This window comes from Haliotis rufescens, unplaced genomic scaffold (genome assembly GCF_023055435.1).
Source record: "Haliotis rufescens isolate VD_foot unplaced genomic scaffold, xgHalRufe1.0.p SCAF_15, whole genome shotgun sequence".
NCBI classification, from domain to species: domain Eukaryota; kingdom Metazoa; phylum Mollusca; class Gastropoda; order Lepetellida; family Haliotidae; genus Haliotis; species Haliotis rufescens.
The window spans coordinates 35,628,461-35,655,732 of record NW_025963835.1 but is presented as its reverse complement, the minus strand read 5'-3'; the positions used below and the strand labels follow the sequence as shown (position 1 = coordinate 35,655,732).

General features: G+C 43.6%; 2 protein-coding genes across 12 annotated transcripts; one reads left to right on the top strand and one right to left on the bottom strand.

Annotated features, from left to right (window-relative positions):
- Positions 1-241: 241 nt before the first annotated feature.
- On the top strand, positions 242-24,438 carry LOC124124571 (ATP-dependent DNA helicase RecQ-like). The gene is made up of 2 exons (XM_046487769.2): positions 242-547; positions 24,230-24,438. The coding sequence occupies exons 1-2, from the start codon at positions 247-249 to the stop codon at positions 24,436-24,438; spliced, it is 510 nt and encodes a 169-aa protein (XP_046343725.2). The 5' UTR covers positions 242-246.
- On the bottom strand, positions 11,110-22,484 carry LOC124124570 (TLC domain-containing protein 2-like). Of its 11 annotated transcripts, none has more exons than XM_048396508.1 (7): positions 22,190-22,484; positions 21,973-22,055; positions 17,557-17,639; positions 17,246-17,417; positions 13,349-14,643; positions 12,373-13,312; positions 11,110-12,292 (listed from the first exon to the last, which is right to left on the bottom strand). In XM_048396508.1, the coding sequence occupies exons 1-5, from the start codon at positions 22,408-22,410 to the stop codon at positions 14,441-14,443; spliced, it is 762 nt and encodes a 253-aa protein (XP_048252465.1). In that variant the 5' UTR covers positions 22,411-22,484; the 3' UTR covers positions 11,110-12,292; positions 12,373-13,312; positions 13,349-14,440. The 11 variants fall into 11 exon arrangements, with proteins under 11 accessions (XP_048252465.1, XP_048252466.1, XP_048252470.1 ...); XM_048396509.1 differs by having other exon boundaries at positions 11,110-12,444; positions 12,597-13,312; XM_048396513.1 differs by having other exon boundaries at positions 11,110-12,668; positions 12,749-13,312.
- Positions 24,439-27,272: the final 2,834 nt, after the last annotated feature.

The following is a 27,272-nucleotide window of genomic DNA, read 5'->3' as shown; positions in this document are numbered from 1 at the left end:
GATGAATGTTATGTGCGAAAATACGACAAACCAATCAGAATGCGCGTATGGCTTCAAGTACATCGGTCAAAGAATCCCTCAGCTATAATTTTTGATTTTACATACGTCTTGTATCTAAAAATAAACCCAAGATACAGATAAATTTGTTCAATCATATTTTATATTAATTTATGTCCGATGTGTTTTAAATATTATCTGGAATATATAACATATAGGGGAAAAAATATGTGTGAATCATTACGCAAAATGGCCGCTGAATTTGAAACAGCGTTGGCGTATGCCAAAGACAATATTGACATCAGTTTTAAATTAAAGGACAAGCAAGAAGAAACTTTAAAAACAGTGTTCGCAGGACGTGACTGCATAGCTGTGTTGCCAACAGGATATGGGAAAAGTCTCATTTTTCAACTTTTGCCTTTTCTTCTCCAGAGAGATCGGCCAGCTCCAGGAATTGTCATCGTCGTCAGCCCCCTGAATTCACTCATGCAGGACCAAGTCATCTCACTCTGTGAGAAAGGAGTCAAAGCCTGTTTTCTGAACTGTCAAGGTAAGCAGGTACACATGCCATGTCTATAGGCCTATATGTTTGAAATGCTGACATGAGTCAATATTTTATGGTAGAATCTAACAGATAACCGTAATATGTTCATGAAAAAGGCTTAATTAGCGCACGGACTTGTATAATATGTTGTTATATAGGTCCATGATTAGCGTAAATTAAAACTTGACTGTTCATTGTTCATCAGCATCAGCAAGAAATCGAACTGGCTTAAATAGTATCGTGATCTATCATGAAAAGATGCATAGACTTATATACACTTGTTTACTGCAGTTTGATCAGTTCACACATTTATTATTTCATCATAAGTATTCGCTATTCGGCTTGTCCCGGAATAACACGAGTTGGTCACGAATGCGCCGGAGTGTGAACTTCAAATTAAAAAATTATCTACATTGTTGATATCGCTGCTATGAAATTGCATCACAATGCTTTGCAGACCGTTGTGACGTCATTGTTACCATGAGGTCACAATCAAATGACATCACTAATGGGTCTAACACTAAAGCTGTTAGCAGTACCGTTTACACTAAAGACACTGCTTATTACTATTACAAAAACTGAAAAAGTTGGAAGAATGATGTTGGATGATGAATAGAATCTCACCGATACACTCTTCGATAAAGGTTTAAAACTCCTCGGCAAGCCTTTAGACCCGTGATGATCCGGGGTAGAATAGGTCTTCAACAAAGCATGTTTGCCGTAAACGGCGACTATGCTTGTCGTAAGAGGCGACTAACGAGAACGGGTGGCCAGGCTCGCTGACTTGTTTGAAGCATGTCATCGTATTCCAGCTGCGTGGATCGATGCTCATGACGTCAATTACTGGGTTGTCTGGTCCAGACTTGATTATTTACAGACCGCCAACATATAGCTAGAATATTGCTGGGTGCGGCGCCAACCAACCAAACCAAACTCGGAGTTTTAAACTTCGACTCGTGTAGATATATTTGATATCAAAGGACACTTGGGCGAGATTCTCCATATCTATATAGTTAAAACAATATAGTCATATCTATGTAGTCAGTATAATAATATCAATATAGCGATAACAATATAATAATACTTATGTGGTCATATCAATATAAATTTTTATCACATAATGGGTAGGTTTCTCGGCAGAATAAAGCCAACGGATAACAACCTATGCGTATAAAGATGCAAATATCAAAGGTAAAGTAGGGACTACTTTCAATGTATATAAACAAACATGGCGTCGCCCTTGTCATTCGGCGATCGAGTCAGAATTAACCATCGGGAATCTGGATAAACTACAGGGATAATTGCTATCATTATCATTAAGAACAGTCTAATATACAGAAAATCAGTGTCCAACTGTCACGTAGGTAAGGCATTTCATAAGTTTTGGCAACTTTGGAGACATACATTTCGAAACAATTGTGCGAGGGTATACGAGTCTCCTGACATCCTGATTAGGGATCCTACGCCATTCCTCCCGCAGGGCAACTGCCAAGGCATGCATCCCTCGTCAATGGCGGCTGTTTACGTTTCCGAATCCAAATTGGTCCCAGAGGTGCTTTATGGGCGACAGGTCCGGTGATCTGGCTGGCCACTGCAATACGGTCACGTTATTGGCGTCCAGAAAGTCGCTAGTGACTCGAGCTGTGTGAGGGGTGGCGTTGTCCTGCTGAAACAGCGTCCGTGGGTGGCGTTGCAGGGAAGGCAGCACCACAAGCCGCAAGACCGCAGTGAGATAAGGCTCCACTTCTTGGACGCAACAACGTGCCGTCCGTTCACCACGTCGTCGGTAGATTCGAACCCGCCCATCAGACTTGAAGAGCTGGCACCTACTGTGGTCGCTGAAGTGCACTCTTCGCCAATTTCTCTGCTGCCACTGCTGTACAGTCCTGGCCCATCTCAGTCTGTGACGTCGAGGTAGACACGTTAACGTCATGCCCTTGAAAGGTCGATCGGCACGGAGTCCATACAGGCGGAGTCTTCTGCTGGCTGGATGGCCAAGGCTGTTTGTGGTTGATGATTTCACAGTTAGAAATCGGGACATTAGGTGAAGCACCCGTAAATACCGGTCTTCCTGTGGGGTCATGACCTTGGGTCTTCCGCTCCTCGGCCTGTCTACAGTACTGCCAGTTTGCCTGTGACGTGTGACAAGTCTGGCGATGGTGGACTTGAAGCAGCCCATCATCCTGGTAACATGCTCCTGCGTCGTTCCCATTTGCATCATATCGATGGCTCTCCCTCTCTGCTCCGCGGTTAGTCGAGGCATGATCGTTGTTTCAAACGGTTTCAAGTGATGAAAGAGAACAATCCTGTCATGTTTTATACCAGAATAACATACGGGTAACTTTGTGCACATTTAGCATTTTTTAGTGTTTAAATTCACTTAAGGTCAGTTGCATTCCAGCTATGTGTTCCCAACAGTTTAAATTTGTTGAAAACTGACGACCATTATTTATTTGGTGGCGTTTCTTTTGCCCCTCAGTTTATATAGTCATAAAACTAGAGTAATATTTACGTAGTCATAACAGTGTAGTAATATATATATATATATATATATATATACATAGAGCAATAACAATAGAGTAATATTGGTGTCGTCATATCAATATAGTAATACCTATATAATCAAAACCGAATGTTTACGAATACATATAATTTATTAATATTGTAAATAATAATATGTCATGTAGACTGCGCATATTTCCCCATCACACAGGTGCATGCTCCAAGCGTTAATATTACCCCGGTCACGTGATCAATGTGCACGTAACAATCATTCTGAGCTCCCCGGGGAGTATACAACCCAAGCTGCCTGTTAGGCGGTAGAAGGTTAACAACCACGTTGCCATATAATTATTATTACCTGATTTATTGAGGAGGACTGAGTGTTTTTGTTGACTGTTTAAGCTCCAGAAGCCTCATTTAAGGTCAAGTATGTGCAACTTCTCAATGTCTTCTTTCCTATCGCAGCCTTGAGACCTCTTTACTACTTTACTACCGTTAGCAATGATCCAAAGCTGGAGCGTTGACGATAGGAACAGTATGATCCCCGTGAAGTGCATTATTAAGTGATACATGTGCTGTGAGAGTATACTTAAGAATTGAACGTCAGTTCATGGGTTCATTGAAGTGTGAACGATTTAAAAGCGCTGGTTAAACTGTGTGAACCTCCGAGCTTGCGAAAAATGGCAGAAAACTTTGTCGGCGACGTAGCGGCGAGCGGTATGCCAGGGCAACAGTTCTTGACCATTATCGATATGAGGGCGATAGTGTCATGGTGTGGGAGCGGCATCACAAATGAAGGGCGAAGTGATTTGGTTATTGTGAACGGACATTTCATTGGCCAGAGACACGTTGACGAAATTTTGCGACCTGTCAATGATATATCACCAGAGTTGTCGGCAGGAATTTTGAACTGCAAGATGACAATGTCAGATCACATCGTTCAAAAGTCGTCACATATTATCCCCGACAAGAAGTCACACGGACATCGGTCCCCAGTAGTGCATCTGTGGGTGTTCTCGGGCAGACAGCGTACGCCCGAGACCCAGCACCGCCAACTTGGCCCAGCTTGGGGTAGCTCTTCCGGTGGAGACCTCTCAACGTAGAGAAAAGGTCTTCAGCAACACATGCATGCAGTAAACGGCGACTATGCTTGTCGTAAGAGGCGACTAACGGATCATTTGGTCAGGCTCGCTGACTTGGTTGATGCATGTCATCATATCCCAATTGCGTGGATCGATGATCATGATGTCAATCACTGGATTGTCTGGTCTAGACTCGATTATTTACAGACTGCCGTCATATAGCTGGAATCTGATCGAGGTTGAATAACAAAAATCTTCAGGCGCAATACCAAGGCAACCATACACAAGATGATCAACAGTAGGCCATCATGTGTCCTTGACCAGATAGTGCTCTACACGCCCGAACCTTTTGAGAAGCATACTGTGTCGATTAGTGAGTGAATGAGTGAGTAAGTAAGGTTTACGCCGCATTTAGCAATAGTCTACTAGGCTACTAGGCTAACCCACCGTCCGAATGGCATATGGAAGTTATACACATAAGGAAGAGAATATATGGATGTCAATGTCCTTATTATGAGGAACACAACGTTTCGGAGTGTATACCTACTCCTTCATCTGGTGATATAACGGGTATTCAGATGAATAGGTGAGTATGGTTTTACGCCGCTTTTAGCAATATTCCAGCAATATCACGGCGGGGAACATTGTACCCATGTCGGGCATCGAACCTGGGTCTTCGGCGTGACGAGCGAACGCTTTAACCGCTAGGCTACGATATTCAGATGAACTCTGTCCCGTAGATAAATAGAGCCACACAATTTTCAGTATTTCTGACTGTGATTGAAGGATGGGTTCTTTAGAATCGAGGTTCATATGTTTTCCGAAACATGGAGTGATGTACTTAATCTTAAAGCCAGAAGTACAAGCTTTGCTATAAACTGAGCAACAGTTGCTGGACTCCTAGGTGAGTGAGTGCATCCAGTTTGTGTTAGTTTAATATGTGTGTGAACTGCACGCCTAAGTGGCGCAAAATTGAAAAGCGATTTCAACGAGTGTCTGTGGAACACGTGGTTGACGTCGAAGGCGCTGATCCATCTCATCCCACATGAGCTCGATTGGTGAGAGATCAGGGTAGCGAGCCGGCCAGGGGATGACATTCACGTTGTTTTGTTGAAGAGAATCCTGAACAAGTCGAGCAATTTGAGGTCGAGCGTAGTCATGTTGAAAAGTAATGCCTGGGCCATGACGACGCAAAAACGGTAGAACAGGGTCGATGATCTCATCGCGGTAGCGCTGTCCATTGAGATTTCCCTCTACCACCATCAAACGGGTCCTCTGTCTTGCTGTAATCCCACCCCATACCATAACGCTGCCGCCCCCGAACCGATCTTCTTCCATGACACAATGATTTACGTAACGTTCACCTCGACGTCGGTACACTCGAATCCGTCCATCGCTGTGGCTGAGGTGAAAACGAGACTCGTCAGAGAATAGAACTTGTCCCCACTGCATGGCCATCTAGCATAGACGCTGTCTGCACCACTGTAGACGTGCTTGACGGTGGTTTCCTGTCAAATTCAGACGTCTGGTGGGCCTTCTGGCGACAATCCCTGCACATCTGAGGCGGCGACGTACGGTTTGTGAAGATATTCGTCGACGGCCAGGGATGCTTCTTGCAGTCACTGTTGCTGGCTGGAATCGATTTCGTAGATGTGTTGTTCGAATCCAGTTGTCTTGGCGATTATTGGTTACGAGTGGCCTGCCACTCCGAGGATGGTCTCTCACTGTATTCGTCTGTTGCCAACGTTGCCATAACCACCAAATAGTGTTTTTGTGGACGTTAAATTGTCTTGCAACATCACGTTGACTCGATCCTGCTTCAAGCATACCAATGGCTCGCAGACGCTCATTTACGGACAGGCATGGCATTTCGTAATGTTGAATAATTGCGTAATTTTGTTGTTTTTCTAAGTGGTGGTTGTCAGCACGATACTAAACAATGCATATGGAATCCCGTTAACGCAAATGTTTTTATACCCATTCTCGGGTAGTGAAATGCATGGGACTTGCATAAAAGTCAACCTTTGCATGGAATGCATGCTTTTCTGTAGCAGTTGCGTTTTTGTGACTTGATTCCATACATGTACTACTATATTGAAAACCAAACTTTACTCGTTTGAAAAATACACTAAAATATTGGTGTCACAGGAACTTTTGTTGTTGCGTATATCTAACCATTTTGTCCCATATATCTATTCCTAGCTGTCCCATCTCTACAAGCTGTTCCTGCCATCTGTCTATCTACCAGTTCTTCTCCAACATTCCAGCTATTTCATCTGCAGACCTGTTCCTAAACAGTAATCTTGTCTATTGAGATATTCTATCACTATTTAGCTGCGTCATTGCGGTTCATTACCAGCATTACCCAGATTGTCAGAAGGGCTGTATTCCTGGTAGAAAACCCGGGTACTCTCCCAATGTTAGTCCACAAATTGGGAGGTACCAAACCTAAGGCACCGAGAACAATGGGGCGTCGGATAACTTGGTACTCGGAATACAAGCGTGACATTTCGAAAGCGAGGTCTGCATACTTGCCATGTTTTTCCTGAGTCTTGTCAATCACATTTCTGTTAAAAGGGACAGACAATTCAACACAATAAATGATTTTATTGGATTTTTCAAAAAGGACAAGATCAGGTTTGTTGGCCTAGATAGGTCTGAGGCTGTATAAGGCCTTTTCCAAAGAACTTTGTATTTATCATTTTCCATGACGCTCTCTGCATATTCTGGGTTATACCATGTATGTGCTTCTGTATCAAAACCACAAGCATGGCGAAGACGAATAAAATGATAAAATGCTTAAGATCCTGTGTTTGTGCCAAAGCTGGGCCTCCATTGACAATGTGTTGGACAGTCTCATTGAATTCCTTACATAATCTACATTTCATATTAACATTTTGATGCAAAATCACACACTGACGGTTTCGAGTGGGAAGTGACTGGTCCTGAGCAGCAAACAGAAAGCCTTCTGTTTTATTTTTCATCATATTTCATCATCATCATCATCATCATTGTTAGGGTACCCAGTTTCCCCCGAGTGAGTGAGTTTGGTTTAATGTATAGCAACAGAGTAAAAGGTCAGATGAGTGAGTATGGTTTTACACCGCTTTTATCAATATTCCAGCAATACCACGTCGGTGGACACCAGAAATGGGTTTCACAAATTGTACCCATGTCGGGAATCGAACCTGGGTCTTCGACGTAACGAGCGAACGCTTTAACCACAAGGCTACGCAATCGCCCCTAAAAGGTTAAGTATGCTTGAGTGAGTATGCATGTATTTAGATGCAGACACCAGTCAGTTCAGATCAGCACAGGGTGAGTTCAGTACCTGCCCCAGCGTCGCGGTTTCATTGTTGTTTTTGTATTGCTGTAAGGTTGTATATCACATCATGATGGATGCATATATACTTATTGTAGACCTCCTCCGTGGTATAATAGTAGAGCGTCTGCCCCGAGAGGAGCGGAAGGTCTGGAGTTCGACCCCTTTACCTCTGCACAGCCCTGGTTACCACAGAACGACTGATTCTTGACATTCTGTTGACACAACCTCTGCACAACCCTGGTTACCACAGAATGACTGGTTCTTGACATTCTGTTGATACAACCTCTGCACAACCCTGGTTACCACAGAACGACTGGTTCTTGACATTCTGTTGATACAACCTCTGCACAACCCTCGTTACCACAGAACGACTGGTTCTTGACATTCTGTTGACACAACCTCTGCACAACCCTGGTTACCACAGAACGACTGGTTCTTGACATTCTGTTGATACAACCTCTGCACAACCCTGGTTACCACAGAACGACTGGTTCTTGACATTCTGTTGATACAACCTCTGCACAACCCTGGTTACCACAGAACGACTGGTTCTTGACATTCTGTTGACACAACCTCTGCACAACCCTGGTTACCACAGAACGACTGGTTCTTGACATTCTGTTGATACAAAAACGACTGAATAATAACACTGAACAATTCCAATTCGACTTGGAGCCCAAATGACCGTCTTCACCTCATCTATCCATCAGAGTATCATACCAGAGAAACCATAGCCAGGCTCATCGAGATCTGCACGGAAATTCGAAATAGTGGCAGCCTCTGTACAAGATGATTTTCCCCCGTCATGTCCAGAAACTCCAGCCTATGGCGTCTGCATTTCTCAGTTGTTCAGAGACTTTAGGACATCCAAGGAAATGGGCTTCATAAATTGTACACAGGAGAAGAATTGAACACGGGTCTTCGGCGTAACAAGCGAACGCTTTAACCACTAGGCTACCCGACCGCCCCTTAAGGGCATTACCAGCTCATCACCTTCAACGTCCAATTGAATCTGTTCCAGCAGATATTGCGGTTGATTATTTCTTGGTAGGAATAGACTTACAGCTTCTGGCTTCCAACCAAGATGAAACACAACAATTGTGCAATAGTTATAAATATTTATTCAATCCTGACATGATACATAAAGCACAGGGTCCTCCTGAGTCAAGAATAAAAATAATTAATTTGTTTAACAATACCAGTATAAAACAGAGGCACGTGGTCATCCTGCTTGTCCTGGAACAATGACATGGGCAGGAGATGGCAGGGACAAACATCCGTATCATTCCACACAGACTGTGCTGGCAAGCAATGAGTTTAGAAAATGTACACATGGCCTACTAAGGGGGACAGTGGACATGCGATACTATGACACTGTGAGAGGTGTTCCCAAACTATATCACAAGCCCAGCCCCATTGCCCCACCCACCCACCCACCCCTCCAAATAACAAACGGCCAGTCCCTAAACATAATTGGTTCCAATGTTATGGACATAGATATGTGTTGTTAGATGTTTTGGTTTTGGCAAATAATAGTTACAATGAACACCTCTCAGAAAACACACAAGAATATCTCCGAACTGTTTTAGTTCTGCTAAACCATACTGAACAGCCACACTCGCATATAATCCATCCATATGATGTAAATAGCAGTGTCTGAACCAGACAATACAGTGATTGATATTATGAGCAACGATCAACACCATCAGGGCAGAATGACTTGCCCACAGCCAAGTTACCCGTCCTGTCCACCCGATCCATTTAATGGCCTTCACCTCCCGCTAGAGTTGCTAGGGAGAAGCTTGGGTTGCTAGGGAGAAGCTTGGGTTGCTAGGGAGAAGCGTGGGTTGCTAGGGACTGCTGTTACAATAACAAATCAACGGCACATTGATACAATCATACACTGGTAAAATGTTGCTCTGAACTAAACATGGAATGCAAATGAACACAAGCATATAGGTGTATACATCATTTGTCCAATATCAATGTCAATATCAATATCAATAGCAATATCAAAGATGCTGGCCCCCCAGACTTTGTCCCACCAGACCTCTGTCAGGCAAAGATGCATCTCTCGCCTCCCCAGTCTTTGTCCCAGCACTATTATGCAGGACATAAACAAATCATGAATAAATACATATATTATTAGTTTCAACAAACTAATTTATGATTGCCAGCATTTCAAAGGTGTCGTTGCCCATCAAGGGAATCCTTATCCACACTGATAGCAAGAGCTGGTCAAATATCTATAGTTAATATATATGTCTATGTTACCATGTTACACACACTGTGTTATGTGTGTGTAACCATGACAATAGTTGTAAGTTTGGCGGGATAAATATAGTTAAGGTATGTACTGGGTTTTTTATCACACATCCTCTACACTAGGATGGGTGGTTCTAGCATAGGAGGGGTGGTTGTACAATAGGAGGGGGGGTTCTACAACAGGAGGGGTGGTTCTACAACAGGAGGGGTGGTTCTACAATTGGAAGGGGTGGTTCTACAACAGGAGGGGTGATTCTACAACAGGAGGGGTGGTTCTACAATTGGAGGGGGTGGTTCTACAACAGGAGGGGGTGGTTCTACAACAGGAGGGGTGGTCCTACAACAGGAGGGGTGGTTCTACAACAGGAGGGGTGGTTCTACAACAGGGGAGGGTCTACAACAGGAGGGGTGGTTCTACAACAGGAGGGGTGGTTCTACAACAGGGGAGGGTCTACAACAGGTGGGGTGGTTCTACAACAGGGGAGGGTCTACAATAAGAAGGGGTGATTCTACAATAGGAGGGAGTGGTTCTACAGTAATAGGGGGTGGTTCTACAATAGGAAGGGGTGGTTTTACAATAGGAGGGAGTGGTTCTACAGTAATAGGGGGTGGTTCTACAATAGGAAGGGGTGGTTTTACAATAGGAGGGAGTGGTTCTACAACATCACACCATCACACAGGTCCCTTCTTTTGATTTTCCCTGAAGTTGAATACATTATAAAATGTAATGAGGTAATGCCTGGTAATGACTCTGGTTTGTATGGAGATTAAATAGTAAATATGAATATTGCTACAACAATTAAACATTCAGATTACACACAAGAATTCACAATAATATATAAACATCCACATAGTGTTTACAGGGTTGATTTTCTTCATGTAACCATGGTAACAAAGCCATCAGACAAACCAAGTTGGACAAAAAAAAACATATATTAAATCATGTTTGAAAAAGTCAAATTAATAAGTACAAAAATATGATTTCTAAAACATTTAAGACTATAAGCCATATGACATAAGTAGATATGAGCATCTCATACAAAACAAATATATCCACTAAAGTATATTTTAACATAAGGAATTCCTTCCTACAAAAGTCACATACAATACTCAGCATATTTAGCAGGGCAGGGGTCAGACTTGGGGTCAGTCTATGTCAGCTGCTGTTAGGACAGGACTCATACATTCCTGACTGTAAACCCTGGGGTAGGGCAGTGACTTACAGCACAATAGCAAGGCAACTGTCACCAGCAGTGACAGAGGTATTCCCAAGGTGGCGATCCTTCCCCCCCCCCCCCCCCCCCCCTCCCCACCACAAGGAGGCAGCCCCTCATGGGAGAGTTCAGGCCTTAATACACACCATAAATATTATTTTATTTATCAGTTTTTTTATCTTTATGAGTAACGATGAGTTCTTTCCATGTGACAAACATCTGCACGCAATAACGTGAATCATTTCTTAACAGAACCAATCTCATTGAGTGAGTGAGTGGTTTTATGCACACTTTTAGCAATATTCCAGCAATATCATGTGGGGAGCACTAGAAATGGACTTCACACATTGTACCCATGTCAGGAATCAAACCCGGGTCTCATTGAGTGGCCGACCATCAGATATTCAAGGAGGGATAAATTCTTGAGAAAAAAAAACTAGGCTTCAGACTGTGAACAAAAAAAGAAACCGGCTCCCACAAAAATTGCTGTAGCTGAAAGAACGTAATCTTGAAAGCAAATGACAGGCCCTCCCCAGGCCCTCCCCAAGCCCTCCCCAGGCCCTCCCCAGGCCCTCCCCAAGCCCCCAACTATCTCTACTGTGTTTACAGGAGACATCCTGGCTAAATAGGCTGAGGAAGGGAATACGAGATGAAGAGGGAAAAACTGAAAATCGGCACACATGAATCACAGATTCCTGAATACATACAATAAGTTAATGTGTACTTGTGAAGAAATCGTTTAGCACCTCTTAAACACATTACCTGATACAGAATGGAATATCCCGAAGACAATGAATAGGTTTATAAAAAGGGCTGTTGAAATAGGCCCTAGGAAGGCTGACAGTTTCGGTTACAGAAATAATACATTTAAAAATGTTTCCAATTGGTAACAAATGTTGACATTTCCCTGCAGGTAGACACTGATTGTTCCACTAAATGTGTGGGACTAAAACCAATTGAACCAAACATGGCGGAGCTTGCTGCCGATTTACTCCGCCTACGTCCCAACACTGTAGGACTTTTGCCATGTTTACCAACTTCAATCACGAATTGATTCATAAAGAAAGCAATGGCTGCGTTTCACAATCAGGACACAACAAACTCCCCACTCTATGGGATATGTATATATAATATATATGTATGTGTACATCATATCGATTCATCTTGTTTACATAAAGGAAAGGACCTTCACATGAACAAGCAACACAACCTGATTCCCTGAGGAAGTAGTCACCCTTATGTTCCACATTAAACCTCATATCATCCGAGCTAGTTGTGGAGCACACTGCCCTGCATCAGCCAGTCTGTCCAGTAGATACCTCCATCCTACCATCCTGCATCACCCAGTCTGTCCAGTAGATACCTCCATCCTACCATCCTGCATCACCCAGTCTGTCCAGTAGATACCTCCATCCTGCATCACCCAGTCTGTCCAGTAGATACCTCCATCCTGCATCACCCAGTCTGTCCAGTAGATACCTCCATCCTGCATCACCCAGTCTGTCCAGTAGATACCTCCATCCTACCATCCTGCATCACCCAGTCTGTCCAGTAGATACCTCCATCCTGCATCACCCAGTCTGTCCAGTAGATACCTCCATCCTGCATCACCCAGTCTGTCCAGTAGATACCTCCATCCTGCATCACCCAGTCTGTCCAGTAGATACCTCCATCCTGCATCACCCAGTCTGTCCAGTAGATACCTCCATCCTGCATCACCCAGTCTGTCCAGTAGATACCTCCATCCTACCATCCTGCATCACCCAGTCTGTCCAGTAGATACCTCCATCCTGCATCACCCAGTCTGTCCAGTAGATACCTCCATCCTGCATCACCCAGTCTGTCCAGTAGATACCTCCATCCTGCATCACCCAGTCTGTCCAGTAGATACCTCCATCCTACCATCCTGCATCACCCAGTCTGTCCAGTAGATACCTCCATCCTGCATCACCCAGTCTGTCCAGTAGATACCTCCATCCTGCATCACCCAGTCTGTCCAGTAGATACCTCCATCCTGCATCATCCAGTCTGTCCAGTAGATACCTCCATCCTGCATCACCCAGTCTGTCCAGTAGATACCTCCATCCTACCATCCTGCATCACCCAGTCTGTCCAGTAGATACCTCCATCCTGCATCATCCAGTCTGTCCAGTAGATACCTCCATCCTGCATCACCCAGTCTGTCCAGTAGATACCTCCATCCTGCATCACCCAGTCTGTCCAGTAGATACCTCCATCCTGCATCACCCAGTCTGTCCAGTAGATACCTCCATCCTACCATCCTGCATCACCCAGTCTGTCCAGTAGATACCTCCATCCTGCATCACCCAGTCTGTCCAGTAGATACCTCCATCCTGCATCACCCAGTCTGTCCAGTAGATACCTCCATCATGCATCACCCAGTCTGTCCAGTAGATACCTCCATCCTACCATCCTGCATCACCCAGTCTGTCCAGTAGATACCTCCATCCTGCATCACCCAGTCTATCCAGTAGATACCTCCATCCTGCATCACCCAGTCTGTCCAGTAGATACCTCCATCCTGCATCACCCAGTCTGTCCAGTAGATACCTCCATCCTGCATCACCCAGTCTGTCCAGTAGATACCTCCATCCTGCATCACCCAGTCTGTCCAAAATACCTCTAATTTCTAATTTACATGTAGCCCGCTGAGAAATCAATTGGAACAAACCTTATCCGGCAAAAGTATCGTTGAGCTGAAATACAGCAATGTTTATTCGAATGCATTGGCTAAGGGGAAGTAACTCTGTGTGTACACATCTGCTAGCTGTCAACATGGCTGCCTACTTCAGTATCCGGTGTTATTTACTCAAGACAAGTGTAACAAGTTTTGCAGACTCAGTGAAACTGAGGACATGTACTCCCGGTCTGCCTGAATGAATGTTGGTGAGATAAATTCCCTGTCAACCGATCCCTCGGGGCATAATGTGCGATCATATCTAGCATCACACAATTTGAATCAGATACAAAACGGAGCAAGGTTAGCAAATGGGTCGAGGGTATTTTTCACAAATAACAGAATGGAGGCATTGTACACTTGATAATGGAGGATGCACACATTGTAAACCCCACAAGCACTGGGGTGATACAGAGATACAGACAGCGAAGGTGGGAACCAATCAGAATCCTCCTCTCTTGGATGTAGCTACTTCCATGTTTACACTCAACTGGATTAAGATACTCACAAAGGACTGGCCACTGACCAACAACACACACTGCAGACGATCGTTTCCACAGTTGTGCGCTGCTGCTGCCGCTGCTCCTTCTAGCCTCAGGGCAATCATGACCATTGTGTCACCAACAGCCAGTATGGCTTCCACTGGGCAGTGCTCAACATGTGAGCAGAATCAATGTACAAAAATCTTAAGGATTCCCAGTGTGCATACATGGGATTTGATCAATTTCTCTTCAGAACAAATTCTGCGAACATGGAGAAGACTGGCATCAAGGAATGGCAAGACCAAGCTTCAGGTTATCACCTCTCGGCCACCTACTCATTCTTGGAACGTGTGTCCTTCTTCCTGACGAAGTCACTCATCAACACACGATAAAACAGGATTATGTTCATCAGTGTGAGAACGGCCAGCCCCACGCTGCCCATCGTGTAGAACAACAGGGGAACATGGTCCTTGTTGATGACGATCCACCGCGTCATCCACGCCAGCAGCGTGATGCGACACACAATGAAGGTGCCTGTAAACAGAGAAGGTTGCCATAGCAACAGGAGCTTGAACACACAAACATAAACATGGAGTTTTCGGCACTGAACAGATACCACCAATAATCAGGCCGGCTGAGTAACATACCAACATTGATCAGGCCGGTTGTGAAGCTTACCAACATTGATCAAGCCGGTTGTGAAGCTTACCAACATTGATCAAGCCGGTTGTGAAGCTTACCAACATTGATCAGGACGGTTGTGAAGCTTACCAACATTGATCAAGCCGGTTGTGAAGCTTACCAACATTGATCAAGCCAGTTGTGAAGCTTACCAACATTGATCAGGCCGGTTGTGATGCTTACCAACATTGATCAGGTAGTGAAGCTTACCAACATTGATCAGGCCGGTTGTGAAGCTTTCCAACATTGATCAGGTAGTGAAGCTTACCAACATTGATCAGGTAGTGAAGCTTACCAACATTGATCAGGCCGGTTGAGTAACATACCAACAATGATCAGGTAGTGAAGCTTACCAACATTGATCAGGTAGTGAAGCTTACAAACATTGATCAGGCCGGTTGTGAAGCTTACCAACATTGATCAGGCCAGTTGTGAAGCTTACCAACATTGATCAGGCCGGTTGTGAAGCTTACCAACATTGTTCAGGCCAGTTGTGAAGCTTACCAACATTGATCAAATGGTTGAGTGACTTTCCAACATTGATCAGGCCGGTTGTGAAGCTTACCAACATTAATCAGGCCAGTTGTGAAGCTTACCAACATTGATCAAGCCGGTTGAGTAACTTACCAACATTGATCAACCCCGTTGGGTAACTTACCAACATTGATCAAGCCAGTTGAGTAACATACCAACATTGATCAGGACTTTTGTGAAGCTTACCAACATTGATCAGGCCGGTTGTGAAGCTTACCAACATTGATCAGGCCAGTTGTGAAGATTATCAACATTGATCAAGCCGGTTGTGTAACTTACCAACATTGATCAAGCCGGTTGTGAAGCTTACCAACATTGATCAGGCCAGTTGTGAAGCTTACCAACATTGATCAGGCCGGTTGTGTAACTTACCAGCATTGATCAGGCAGGTTGTGAAGCTTACCAACATTGATCAGGCCGGTTGTGAAGCTTACCAACATTGATCAGGCCGGTTGTGAAGCTTACCAACATTGTTCAGGCCAGTTGTGAAGCTTACCAACATTGATCAAATGGTTGAGTAACTTTCCAACATTGATCAGGCCGGTTGTGAAGCTTACCAACATTAATCAGGCCAGTTGTGAAGCTTACCAACATTGATCAAGCCGGTTGAGTAACTTACCACCATTGATCAACCCCGTTGGGTAACTTACCAACATTGATCAAGCCGGTTGTGTAACTTACCAGCATTGATCAGGCAGGTTGTGAAGCTAACCAACATTGATCAGGCCAGTTGTGAAGCTTACCAACATTGATCAGGCCAGTTGTGAAGCTTACCAACATTGATCAGGCCAGTTGTGAAGCTTACCAACATTGATCAGGCCAGTTGTGAAGCTTACCAACATTGATCAGGCCAGTTGTGAAGCTTACCAACATTGATCAGGCTGGTTGTGAAGCTTACCAACATTGATCAGGCCAGTTGTGAAGCTTACCAAAATTGATCAGGCCAGTTGTGAAGCTTACCAACATTGATCAGGCTGGTTGTGAAGCTTACCAACATTGATCAGGCCAGTTGTGAAGCTTACCAACATTGATCAGGCCGGTTGTGTAACTTACCAACATTGATCAGGCCGGTTGTGTAACTTACCAACATTGATCAGGCCGGTTGTGTAACTTACCAACATTGATCAGGCCGGTTGAGTAACTTACCAACATTGATCAGGCCGGTTGTGTAACTTACCAACATTGATCAGGCCGGTTGAGTAACTTACCAACATTGATCAGGCCGGTTGTGTAACTTACCAACATTGATCAGGCCGGTTGTGTAACTTACCAACATTGATCAGGCCGGTTGTGTAACTTACCAACATTAATCAGGCCAGTTGTGAAGCTTACCAACATTGATCAAGCCGGTTGAGTAACTTACCACCATTGATCAACCCCGTTGGGTAACTTACCAACATTGATCAAGCCGGTTGTGTAACTTACCAGCATTGATCAGGCAGGTTGTGTAACTTACCAACATTGATCAGGCCGGTTGTGTAACTTACCAACATTGATCAGGCCGGTTGTGTAACTTACCAACATTGATCAGGCCGGTTGTGTAACTTACCAACATTGATCAGGCCGGTTGTGTAACTTACCAACATTAATCAGGCCAGTTGTGAAGCTTACCAACATTGATCAAGCCGGTTGAGTAACTTACCACCATTGATCAACCCCGTTGGGTAACTTACCAACATTGATCAAGCCGGTTGTGTAACTTACCAGCATTGATCAGGCAGGTTGTGTAACTTACCAACATTGATCAGGCCGGTTGTGTAACTTACCAACATTGATCAGGCCGGTTGTGTAACTTACCAACATTGATCAGGCCGGTTGAGTAACTTACCAACATTGATCAGGCCGGTTGTGTAACTTACCAACATTGATCAGGCCGGTTGTGTAACTTACCAACATTGATCAGGCCGGTTGTGTAACTTACCAAGATTAATCAAACTGTTCATCCTGTAGAAACTGTTATCTTTTTGAAAACCTTGAATCTGCAGGATCTGCCGGAGGTGGAGGAAGATGCTGTTCACCTCAACTATGAGCCCAACCACTGCGTAGCCCACATACATGTGTGTTGTTATGGCAACCATATAACACATGAGGAGCTGCAAGGACACCAACACATGGACCATCACACAGGGGAGACAACTGAGGGGTTAGGGTTCAACACCAAACCTGTTAGAATTTCAGGAAAATCACAGCAGACTGTTTTATTGGAGGTAAAACCAAAGAGATGTTTCTCACCACTGCATGATGCCCGAGGAGTTCAAGGCTTTGTCTGGTCCGCTGGTACAGCAGCATGTCCACCACATCATACACAAAGTAGCCTGAAACACACACGAGGTCAGAAGGTCAACCCACCTCCAAACGAGGGTCAAAACAGAAGGTCAACACACCTCCAAACAGGGTCAGAACAGACATCTTCCACACAAGGTCAACACACCTTCACACGAGGGTCAGAACAGACGTCTTCTGCACAAGGTCAACCCACCTCCACACAAGGTCAACACAACTCCACAAGAGGGTCAGAACAGACATCTCCCACACAAGGGCAACACACTTCCACAAGAGGGTCAGAACAGACATCTCCCACACAAGGTCAACACACCTCCACAAGAGGGTCAGAATAGTCGTCTTCCACACAAGGTCAACACACTTCCACACGAGGGTTAGAACAGACGTCTTCCACACAAGGTCAACACACCTCCACACGAGGGTCGGAACAGACGTCTTCCACACAAGTTCAACACACTTCCACACGAGGGTCAGAACAGACATCTCCAACACAAGGTCAACACACCAGACGTCTTCAACACAAGTCCCCTGTCTTCAACACAAGGCCCCATGGCTGACATGAAGTCTTCAAAACAAGGCCCCTGGCGGACATGAAGTCTTCAACACAAGGCCCCATGGCTGACATGAAGTCTTCAACACAAGGCCCCATGGCTGACATGAAGTCTTCAATACAAGGCCCCTGGCAGACATGAAGTCTTCAACACAAGGTCCCTGTCAGACATGAAGTCTTCAACACAAGGCCCCTGGCTGACATGAAGTCTTCAACACAAGGCCCCATGGCAGACATGAAGTCTTCAATACAAGGCCCCTGGCAGACATGAAGTCTTCAATACAGGAGGGTGGGTGACAGGAGGGGACGGAGAAAGAAGAGACAGGGAGAAGGAGACAAGAGGGGGGTGGAAGAGGTGGAGGGATGAAGAGGGGGGAGGGTGGAAGAGAGGAGGGGGAGGGGAGGGAGGATGAAGAGACAGGGAGAGGAAGACAAGAGGGAGGTGGAAGAGGTGGAGGGATGAAGAGAGGGGAGGGTGGGAGACAGGAGGGGGAGGGAGGAAGAAGCGACAGGGAGAGGGAGGACAAGAGGGAGGGGGGAGGTGGAAGGATGAAGAGAGGGGGAGGTTGGGGGGATGGAGGAAGAAGAGACAGGGAGAGGAAGACAAGTGGGAGGGGGAGAGGTGGAGGGATGAAGAGAGGGGAGGGTGGGAGACAGGAGGGGGGGGGAGAAGAGTCAGGGAGAGGGAGGACAAGTGGGAGGGGGGAGGTGGAAGGATGAAGAGAGGGGGAGGTTGGGGGGATGAAGGAAGAAGAGACAGGGAGAGGAAGACAAGAAGGAGGGGGGAGGTGGAGGGATGAAGAGAGGGGGAGGTTGGGGGGATGGAGGAAGAAGAGACAGGGAGAGGAAGACAAGTGGGAGGGGGGAGGTGGAAGGATGAAGAGAGGGGGAGGTTGGGGGGATGGAGGAAGAAGAGACAGGGAGAGGAAGACAAGAGGGAGGGGGGCGGTGGAGGATGAAGAGATGGGGGAGGTTGGGGGGATGGAGGAAGAAGAGTCAGGGAGAGGAAGACAAGAAGGAGGGGGGAGGTGGAGGGATGAAGAGAGGGGGAGGTTGGGGGGATGGAGGAAGAAGAGTCAGGGAGAGGAAGACAAGTGGGAGGGGGGAGGTGGAAGGATGAAGAGAGGGGGAGGTTGGGGGGATGGAGGAAGAAGAGACAGGGAGAGGAAGACAAGTGGGGGGAGGGGGAGAGGTGGAGGATGAAGAGATGGGGGGGGGAGACAGGAGAGGGATGGAGGAAGAAGAGACAGGGAGAGGAAGACAAGTGGGAGGGGGAGAGGTGGAGGATGAAGAGAGGGGGGTGGGAGACAGGAGGGGGAGGGAGGAAGAAGCGACAGGGAGAGGGAGGACGGAGAGGTGGAGGGGTGAAGAGAGGGGAGGGTGGGAGACAGGAGGAGGAGGGAGGAAGAAGTGACAAGGAGAGGGAGGACAAGAGGGAGGGATGAAGAGAGGGGGAGGGTGGGAGACAAAAGGGGGAGGGGAGGGAGGAAGAAGAGACAAGGAGAGGGAGGACAAGAGGGAGGGGGGGAAGAGGTAGAGGGATGAAGAGAGGGGGGACAAGAGGGAGGGGGAGGAAGAGAGGAAGAGGGAGGGGGGGAGACAGGAGGGAGAGGGGGAGGAAGGAAGAAGAGACTGGGAGAGGGAGGACAAGAGAGAGGGGGAAGAGGTGGAGGGAGGAAGGGGGAAGGAGGACAAGAGGGAGGAAAGAAAAGATGGAGGAAGAGAGGGAGAAATATTGATCTGTTCCAATCTCATTAAAATCAGATCTTAGTTCTCGCTATCGCTAAACAAAGATCTGAGGACATCCCATGCCGGGTCACGTCAGAACGACCTTTCATCCAAGCAATCAGAGCGTCGCTTACCACATCATGAAAGTGACAGACGGAATCGGTTTTCTGATCATGCAAACTCGAAATATTTAACAGAGAGTATTCCGAACGACAGTTATGGGTTTTATATTTTATCCATACAATCTAGGCCATCTGTAAGCCATTCGAGAATGTTCTTTTTATCAGTTTTAAAATTTTTAACCAAGAATACGTCAAAATATGTTTCCAAGCGTAGTCGCCAGTTTGAAACTAGTGTCATAATGCTCGAAAAAGCTTTCTTCTGATTGGCTAATGTCTATTTCTTGTCAGTCATTTCATTGATCGATTAAAGTTCGTGAGAGGTCGTTCTGACGTGACCTGTAATGGGATGTCCTCAGATCTTTGTTTAGCGGTAGCGAAAACGAAGATCTGCTTTTAATGAGATTGGATCTGTTCTGTAGATTTGCAGATTGTGTTATGTGAAATATTGATCTGTTCAGATTTGTAGATTGTGTTATGTGAAATATTGATGGGTTCAGTTGATTTGTAGATTGTGTTATGTGAAATATTATCTGTATGGTAGATTTGTAGATTGTGTTATGTGAAATATTGATCTGTTCAGTAGATTTGTAGATTGTCTTATGTGAAATATTTACAGTTAACAAACCTATTTAGTCATCAAATACACATTAAAAGTGCTGAGCATTCAAAATGGCATTTTTATATTTCTTACAAAAACATATTATTAAACTTGATCAATTTACAAAACAAATAAGATCAATGTCACAAAGTTTATCTTGGTTGTCAAAGACAACTTGAACATGCATTACCACTTTTCAAAACAGGTCATATCATTGGCATTGCATTCAATTAATTTTGTTAGAACCTTTGTTGGGAAGAATTTAAAGTTATTAGCTCTTGTAGACAACTATGATTAACTTATAAATGTAAAAGTTAGTAATACTCGTGATCAATGTGGCGAAATAAATACACTGGAACACTTAATTATATTGTCTAAATATCCATCAGGTTTGAAATGTTACATTTGATGCTGAGAAATGCTTAATCAAAAATATGTTATCTTCCGTTTTCAATTATATTTAACTAACTGACAAGTTTGTTTCCTTATAGTTGAAGAGTAACGAATGGAAACGTTACTGTTGATCATTTTATTAATAAACTTACAGAATATGTCAATATGTCAACACTTCGACACATCAATATGCCAACATGTAAATATTCTGGAGAAAATTAAACTTTAATTTTACTGTTACATAACATAAACATTTTTCTCAAGCAATAAAGGAAAATACACGTACATCAATAACAAGAATAACTGCCTCAAGACATAGACTTGCAGATGTCTCTATGGCAATAAATATTAGTTTCAATCGAGATTATATAAACAATATATAATCTATAAGAACAAGCTGCCCCCACAAAGAAAGGCGTCCTAATGACAACTTACTGTCCGCTTATCTAGACTTGCCTTTCGTGATGACAGAATAACTACACATCCATGGACTTATCTTTCAGTTCAGCCTGGGAGCAAGGTTACTCTAGTTCTAGCAACTTGAAATTTTAAGGGCAAAACTGCATAAACCATGCTGTATTATGTAAACGAAGTGAAGAACACACACAAAGTGAAAAAAGTATGAGTATCCGAGTCTGCTCCTTGAAGCCTAATGGCCTACCGATATGTATTTACTTTTGAAAGAACCAATCAAGTGGTTGTGTTATTGATATCTAAATTTTTATCAGCTTAATAGTTCTAGATGTTTTCCTGTCAATATCAATAGTTATCAAATTGTGAACCAGCTCCTAAACATGTTCATTACATTTCGCCACAGTCGCCGTCGACGGCGCTGATTAACAACATTGTTGTCACGTGTTTGACCCGCTGCTAAACGATCGGGTCACGTGGGATGCCAGTTGCATAAGCAAGAACTAGGTCACGGTTTAAACAGCAAAATCATCACTTACATAATCAGAATTGTGACAACTTACCGACTGAAAATGAAATCAGAGTGTAGGAAAATGAAGAATACGTTGTTATCATGTCTTCTGCAAGTTTTGGCGTCTCGTAAAAGCTGAAAGATATTTACAGTGAATGTTAGCACGAACATAGGCTACCGCATGCAGTGCAAAGTGTTTAAAACTATACAACATTTGAGATCAATCAAGGAATTTACACTTAAAAATATCAAATTTGTAACGTACTCACCACATAATAGACCAGCTACCACTGATGCAAGCGTGCGTAAATGACACTATCGTATTTTTCCATCTCCAAGGTGCGTGTTTCGCAGATTCCGAAATACAGGCAGCCGCAACTCTACCAATCAAATAAAAAAGTACTGCAGAACAGTTTATTACCAGAAGTCCATATGACAATCCAGTATATTTAACTGGCCAGATTTCGTTCGACGTAGTACTGTCATCCATTTTGACGATCTTGTGAGATAACAAGAAGCTTGTGTTATCAAGCACACAGATTGTCCATGTCAACCAGGCCTCGGGGAAATTATGTCAAAGATACCACTTCCCTTTCAACATACTAGAATGGAAAGTTAACGCCTGCGACCTTTTTTAATAATCTCTAGTGAGACTAGTGTATGAAGGAAATGATATCTTTTGTTTTATTTCATCATATTTGTTTCGTAATCAGATTAAATAAATGCACGAGAGGAATTGCCATTTATTTTTTATTTGGTACACTTCATTATCAGCTTCGACTTTTGGGACCAGAAGTAATTTACGTGGCTGTGACACACATGTCCCGCTAATCATCAGTTTGATTTATTGTGCTTTACACAAATACTGAACAACCTTAATACATTTAGACAAAGATGTGAAATTGAGATCCATCTGAACAAAATTTAATAACGTTTATTAAATACAAAAGTATGTTATATGTTGTTCGACTAATAGCACCAAACGAAGGAATTAGAACTCGTCTTGAGTAGATTTGAACATTCATAGCAATCTCTATAAGAATATTTTAAAAAAACTCCCCAAAATAGGCCGCTGAAACGTGCAAGTCAATGCCACATTTACGATCAATACGATGTTCTTTCCCAAAGTTTTTAGTGGTAGTCGTCGAAGTACAAGATCTAACAATTTTCAAACAATTTCCAGAAACAAATGTTATATTTGGAATAACGCTTTCCCAGCAAAATATAAATTCTACTCTATTAGTTTTTTTAGTTGAATCCCACCTGGGATTCTGACCACACTCACAGCCGCTTCCACGCTCACTGGGACAGATCGCTGACTTGTGTGCTGTCGATTAGGTGCCTAGAATTTGTACTTTCCTGAGTATGCGTTATCCCAAATAAAACATTTGTTACATGTGACCGCTTTCTAAAAAAGCATATATTCAATGTACAGAAAAATTTAAGTCGTAAACTCAGTTTTCCCTATCTATTTCAGAGTTCCAGTAGATATAGGAGGACAAATCCCAAAATGTAACGTTTCTTATGATCTTGAAAAAACTATTGTCACGTGACATATATCTAAGGCATCGTATGAATGTCAAGAAGGAACCAAGTCAGCGAGCATGACCACCCGACCCCATTAGTCGCCTCTTACGACAAGCATAGTCGCCTTTTACAGCAAGAATGGGCTGCTTAAGTAAAGGATCAAAACCGACTTGGAGGTCTTGACGGGAAATGTAAGCACTGGGAGAAGGGAAATTAGGGAGGGCGATTTCCCGTCAAGACCGAGAAGGAGGTTTTGATGATGATGATTATGATGATTAGTAAAATGTTTTATAGGTGTTCGGCCCATTTACACCTTGCCCATAATAAAGGTTTGCTAAGTACCTGGATATTTTATAAAGTATCATCTGCGAAGTAACTGATAGGTATAAAAAAAATTAAATAAATATAAAGAAGAAAACACATTTCTCGGACATTTTTTGGAGAAATCAGTCTACATGGTATTTTATTATTTGGGATACCTTGAAATTGCACGAAATGATCATTGGAACATTGCAGAAAGCCGTAAAATCAATTTGTTTTATCAACTGTTCGTAAGGTATCACAATAGTGATGCAGATTTTTCACCTACTACAAATCGGGTGACCCTGATGACTGAAAATTTGCTGAAAACCGTTTAAATAAATCTGATAACCGCGATATGACAACAAAATATTGTATGTTTTGAAATGTTCATAGTATTTTCGAAAAACCTCTTATCTATGTACTCTAGCAAGCGGGTCAGATGAATATGTGTTATATCACTGTTTGAACATATGTTTCAGTGCATAGAAGTGATGCCGTACGTACGTATAAACGTACTTCAGACGAGCAAAAGAGGACCCTGTCGGACATCATTGCCAAAAAGAGGAAGCAGGATGTTAGCTCTGAGCCGACGCCGATTGTAACTGAAACGTCTAAGCCCGAGACTTCCCCCGAGAAAGATGAAATGGATATTGGTCGTCGTTTTGTTCTCAATTTCACTTTTCATTAAACCGACTTCATAAGTGTTGCTTTCATTAATTTACACTTTGAGGCATTTGGGAAACGAGGTTTGTCCCTAGGCCCATCTGCACAACGTGATTTTAGTGCTAAAACTATTTTAAACTACTTAACTTGGGAAACTCAAACATTAGCACTAAAATCGCTTTGCGCATCTGAAGCCATTCTGCTGGTAAGACCCGGGCATTCTGCCAGTAAGACCCGGGCATTCTGCCGGTAAGACTTGTGGGAACAATAGAGGAGTTTACCTCCGCAGAGAAGAGACTGTCTGAACAATGGAGTGACGTCATCAAAGGTTTATAAGACCTATTCTTCCCCGGATCTCCACGGGTCCACACAAGTTAACTCCCGTGTTTGTTTTGTGGTTGAGAAAGTTACATGGGGATGAGTAATGAGTTTGGAAGATGTAACCAAACTTTTAAAATAAACTTAATCTTTGTTTCACATCAATTTAATTTGATAATGTGAAGTTTACACGATATACGGCTTTTCCATTGGACAAAGGTCGGTCACATGACTGCGAAACCGAAGTTCATTTTAAGGATTGACTGTTCATTTATTTCGGTTCATTGAGGTATGAGTCGAGCACCGATGTGCAAACTGTATGAATCTGCGTAGCGGATTCCTACAAACGTTTGCACATCGGTTTGTCAACAGTATCATGAATATCACTATGATTGTGTGCACTTGTTCTTTGAAAACAATAACAATTCTTTCAGGAAGTCATTGTTGTGAACACATTTTACAAGTTTTGTTTTCATAATATGTTTGTTTTCTACTTTTATATCACATAAATATTTAAACTGAAATATGCCATATTCTCATTACTGATTCTGAAGTACCACCTGCAAATTACAATTTGTTTCACTTCCTGGGTCACACATGTGCGCTTTATGACAGTATAGGTACCTGCATCAATAGGCAAGTATACTTCGAAATTACCTTTAGCAGCATTGATCTTCTGGATCAAAGTTATCTGGTGGCTGCAGCAACACCTAATTAAACGAGTCCAAGAATATGTTATTATGGGTTTTCCATAAACACGGAGTGTGGCTACATTTTGTATTAAATACAAAACCGCGCCCAAAACGTCAAAACGACAACACACGAGGAAAGCATCGTCAAATTGGCGAAATAAGAGAATAAGCCAGTACATACATTATAGACGTAGGAGGGTACCGCGACAACACTTGAACGTAACCACTCACTCACTCACTCACTATGTCACACGAATATAAACATGAAATCATCATTATGGCGACACAGAATTAATGATTGGCTTTCACACATGTGTAAATAGAAATTGTCAATGCAGGAGAATAACCAGACAAGATTTCCTGCCGAATCAGATTTCACTTGGAATTAAAAAGGACCTCTGAAAATCAGTGATGACACCAGATCTGGCTTCGTGTGCTGGCGATTAGTTGCCTCACTCTGGCAGTGTGGACTCAATCCCCCAAAAGGTACTAGAATTTCCACTTTACAAAGAAAGTGTTATCCCAAATATAACATTTGTTACATTGACCACTTTCTACATGGCATTGTGTTCATGACACCAGGTGATCGCGAAAAGGGTAAGCATGTCCTGCCCAACCGGTAGCACCCGCCATTCATAGAATTTGCATAAAATAGTAAGTATGTATTGCCTGTAGCAGCACAACACCTACATGTCAACATTCACCCAGGTTCTCATGCACTAACGCACTGTGTTGGCCATGCCCACGTAGTGCCTTTCCCTTGCGTCTCCGCATCACTGACACAAGACTCGCCGGGACATGCCCCGGATGCCCTGCCTCAATACCTAGTTGGGGGTGCCAGGCATGAAAATAGGGGTCCCGGCTCCCGTTCCACAAACCGATCTTTACCTCTACGGCTGCCAAAATAACACCCTGGGATGACAACTGCATTTTGTTTGTTTGTTTGTTTGTTTGTTGTTTAACGCCGCACTAGGCAATATTCCAGCTGTATGACGGCGGTCTGTAAATAATCGAGTATGAACCAGACAATTCAGTGATTGACATCATGAGCATCGATCTACGCAATTGGGATACGCGTTAGTCGCCTCTTACGACAAGCATAGTCACCTCTTACGACAAGCATAGTCACCTCTTACGACAAGCATAGTCACCTCTTACGACAAGCATGGATTGCTGAAGACCTATTCTACCCCACATCTCCCCGGGTAGTATGACAACTGCATCAGCAATTGAAGTGTGAAGTATGTATAAATATGAAGCCTTGAGCTAAGTATATTTTAAACAAAATGAAATTATGAGTGAGAATGAGTTTGCTTTAACGCCGGTTTTAAAATTGCTTCAGTTATATACAAAACGCCAAAATAGTTCAGTTATTTTACAATTAATCCTCCGTCAGATTGACAAAAAGTTATTAAGAAGTTCAAAAGGGCTTAAAAGCATCATAATAGACTTATTATGCAAGGATTGGAAGCCTCAGTTCATTAAAATGATTCATTCAGTTTCCCATTTAAATATCAATGTATTTCTTGAGGGTGTCTCGTTTTTTACCCGAGTCAAATTTAATGTTAACGGCCAAAAAGTGCCACGATGTATGAATATAATGGATCGCCAAGACGCAACTTAACGAGCGTCCATGGTACAAAAGTCCCGAATGCTTTCCATGAAAATCAAAATTCACTTGAGTTTCCTTGTGCCTTTTCTGATAAACGGCACCCCAATACGTGGATCCAACATTCAAGGATCTGTACTGCAAGACCATGGCTGGGTGAACATCTATCCACACCATTGGTACGTCACATAAGAGACTTGTCCGGTCGCTTTCTTACTGTATACATCCACAACTACGTAC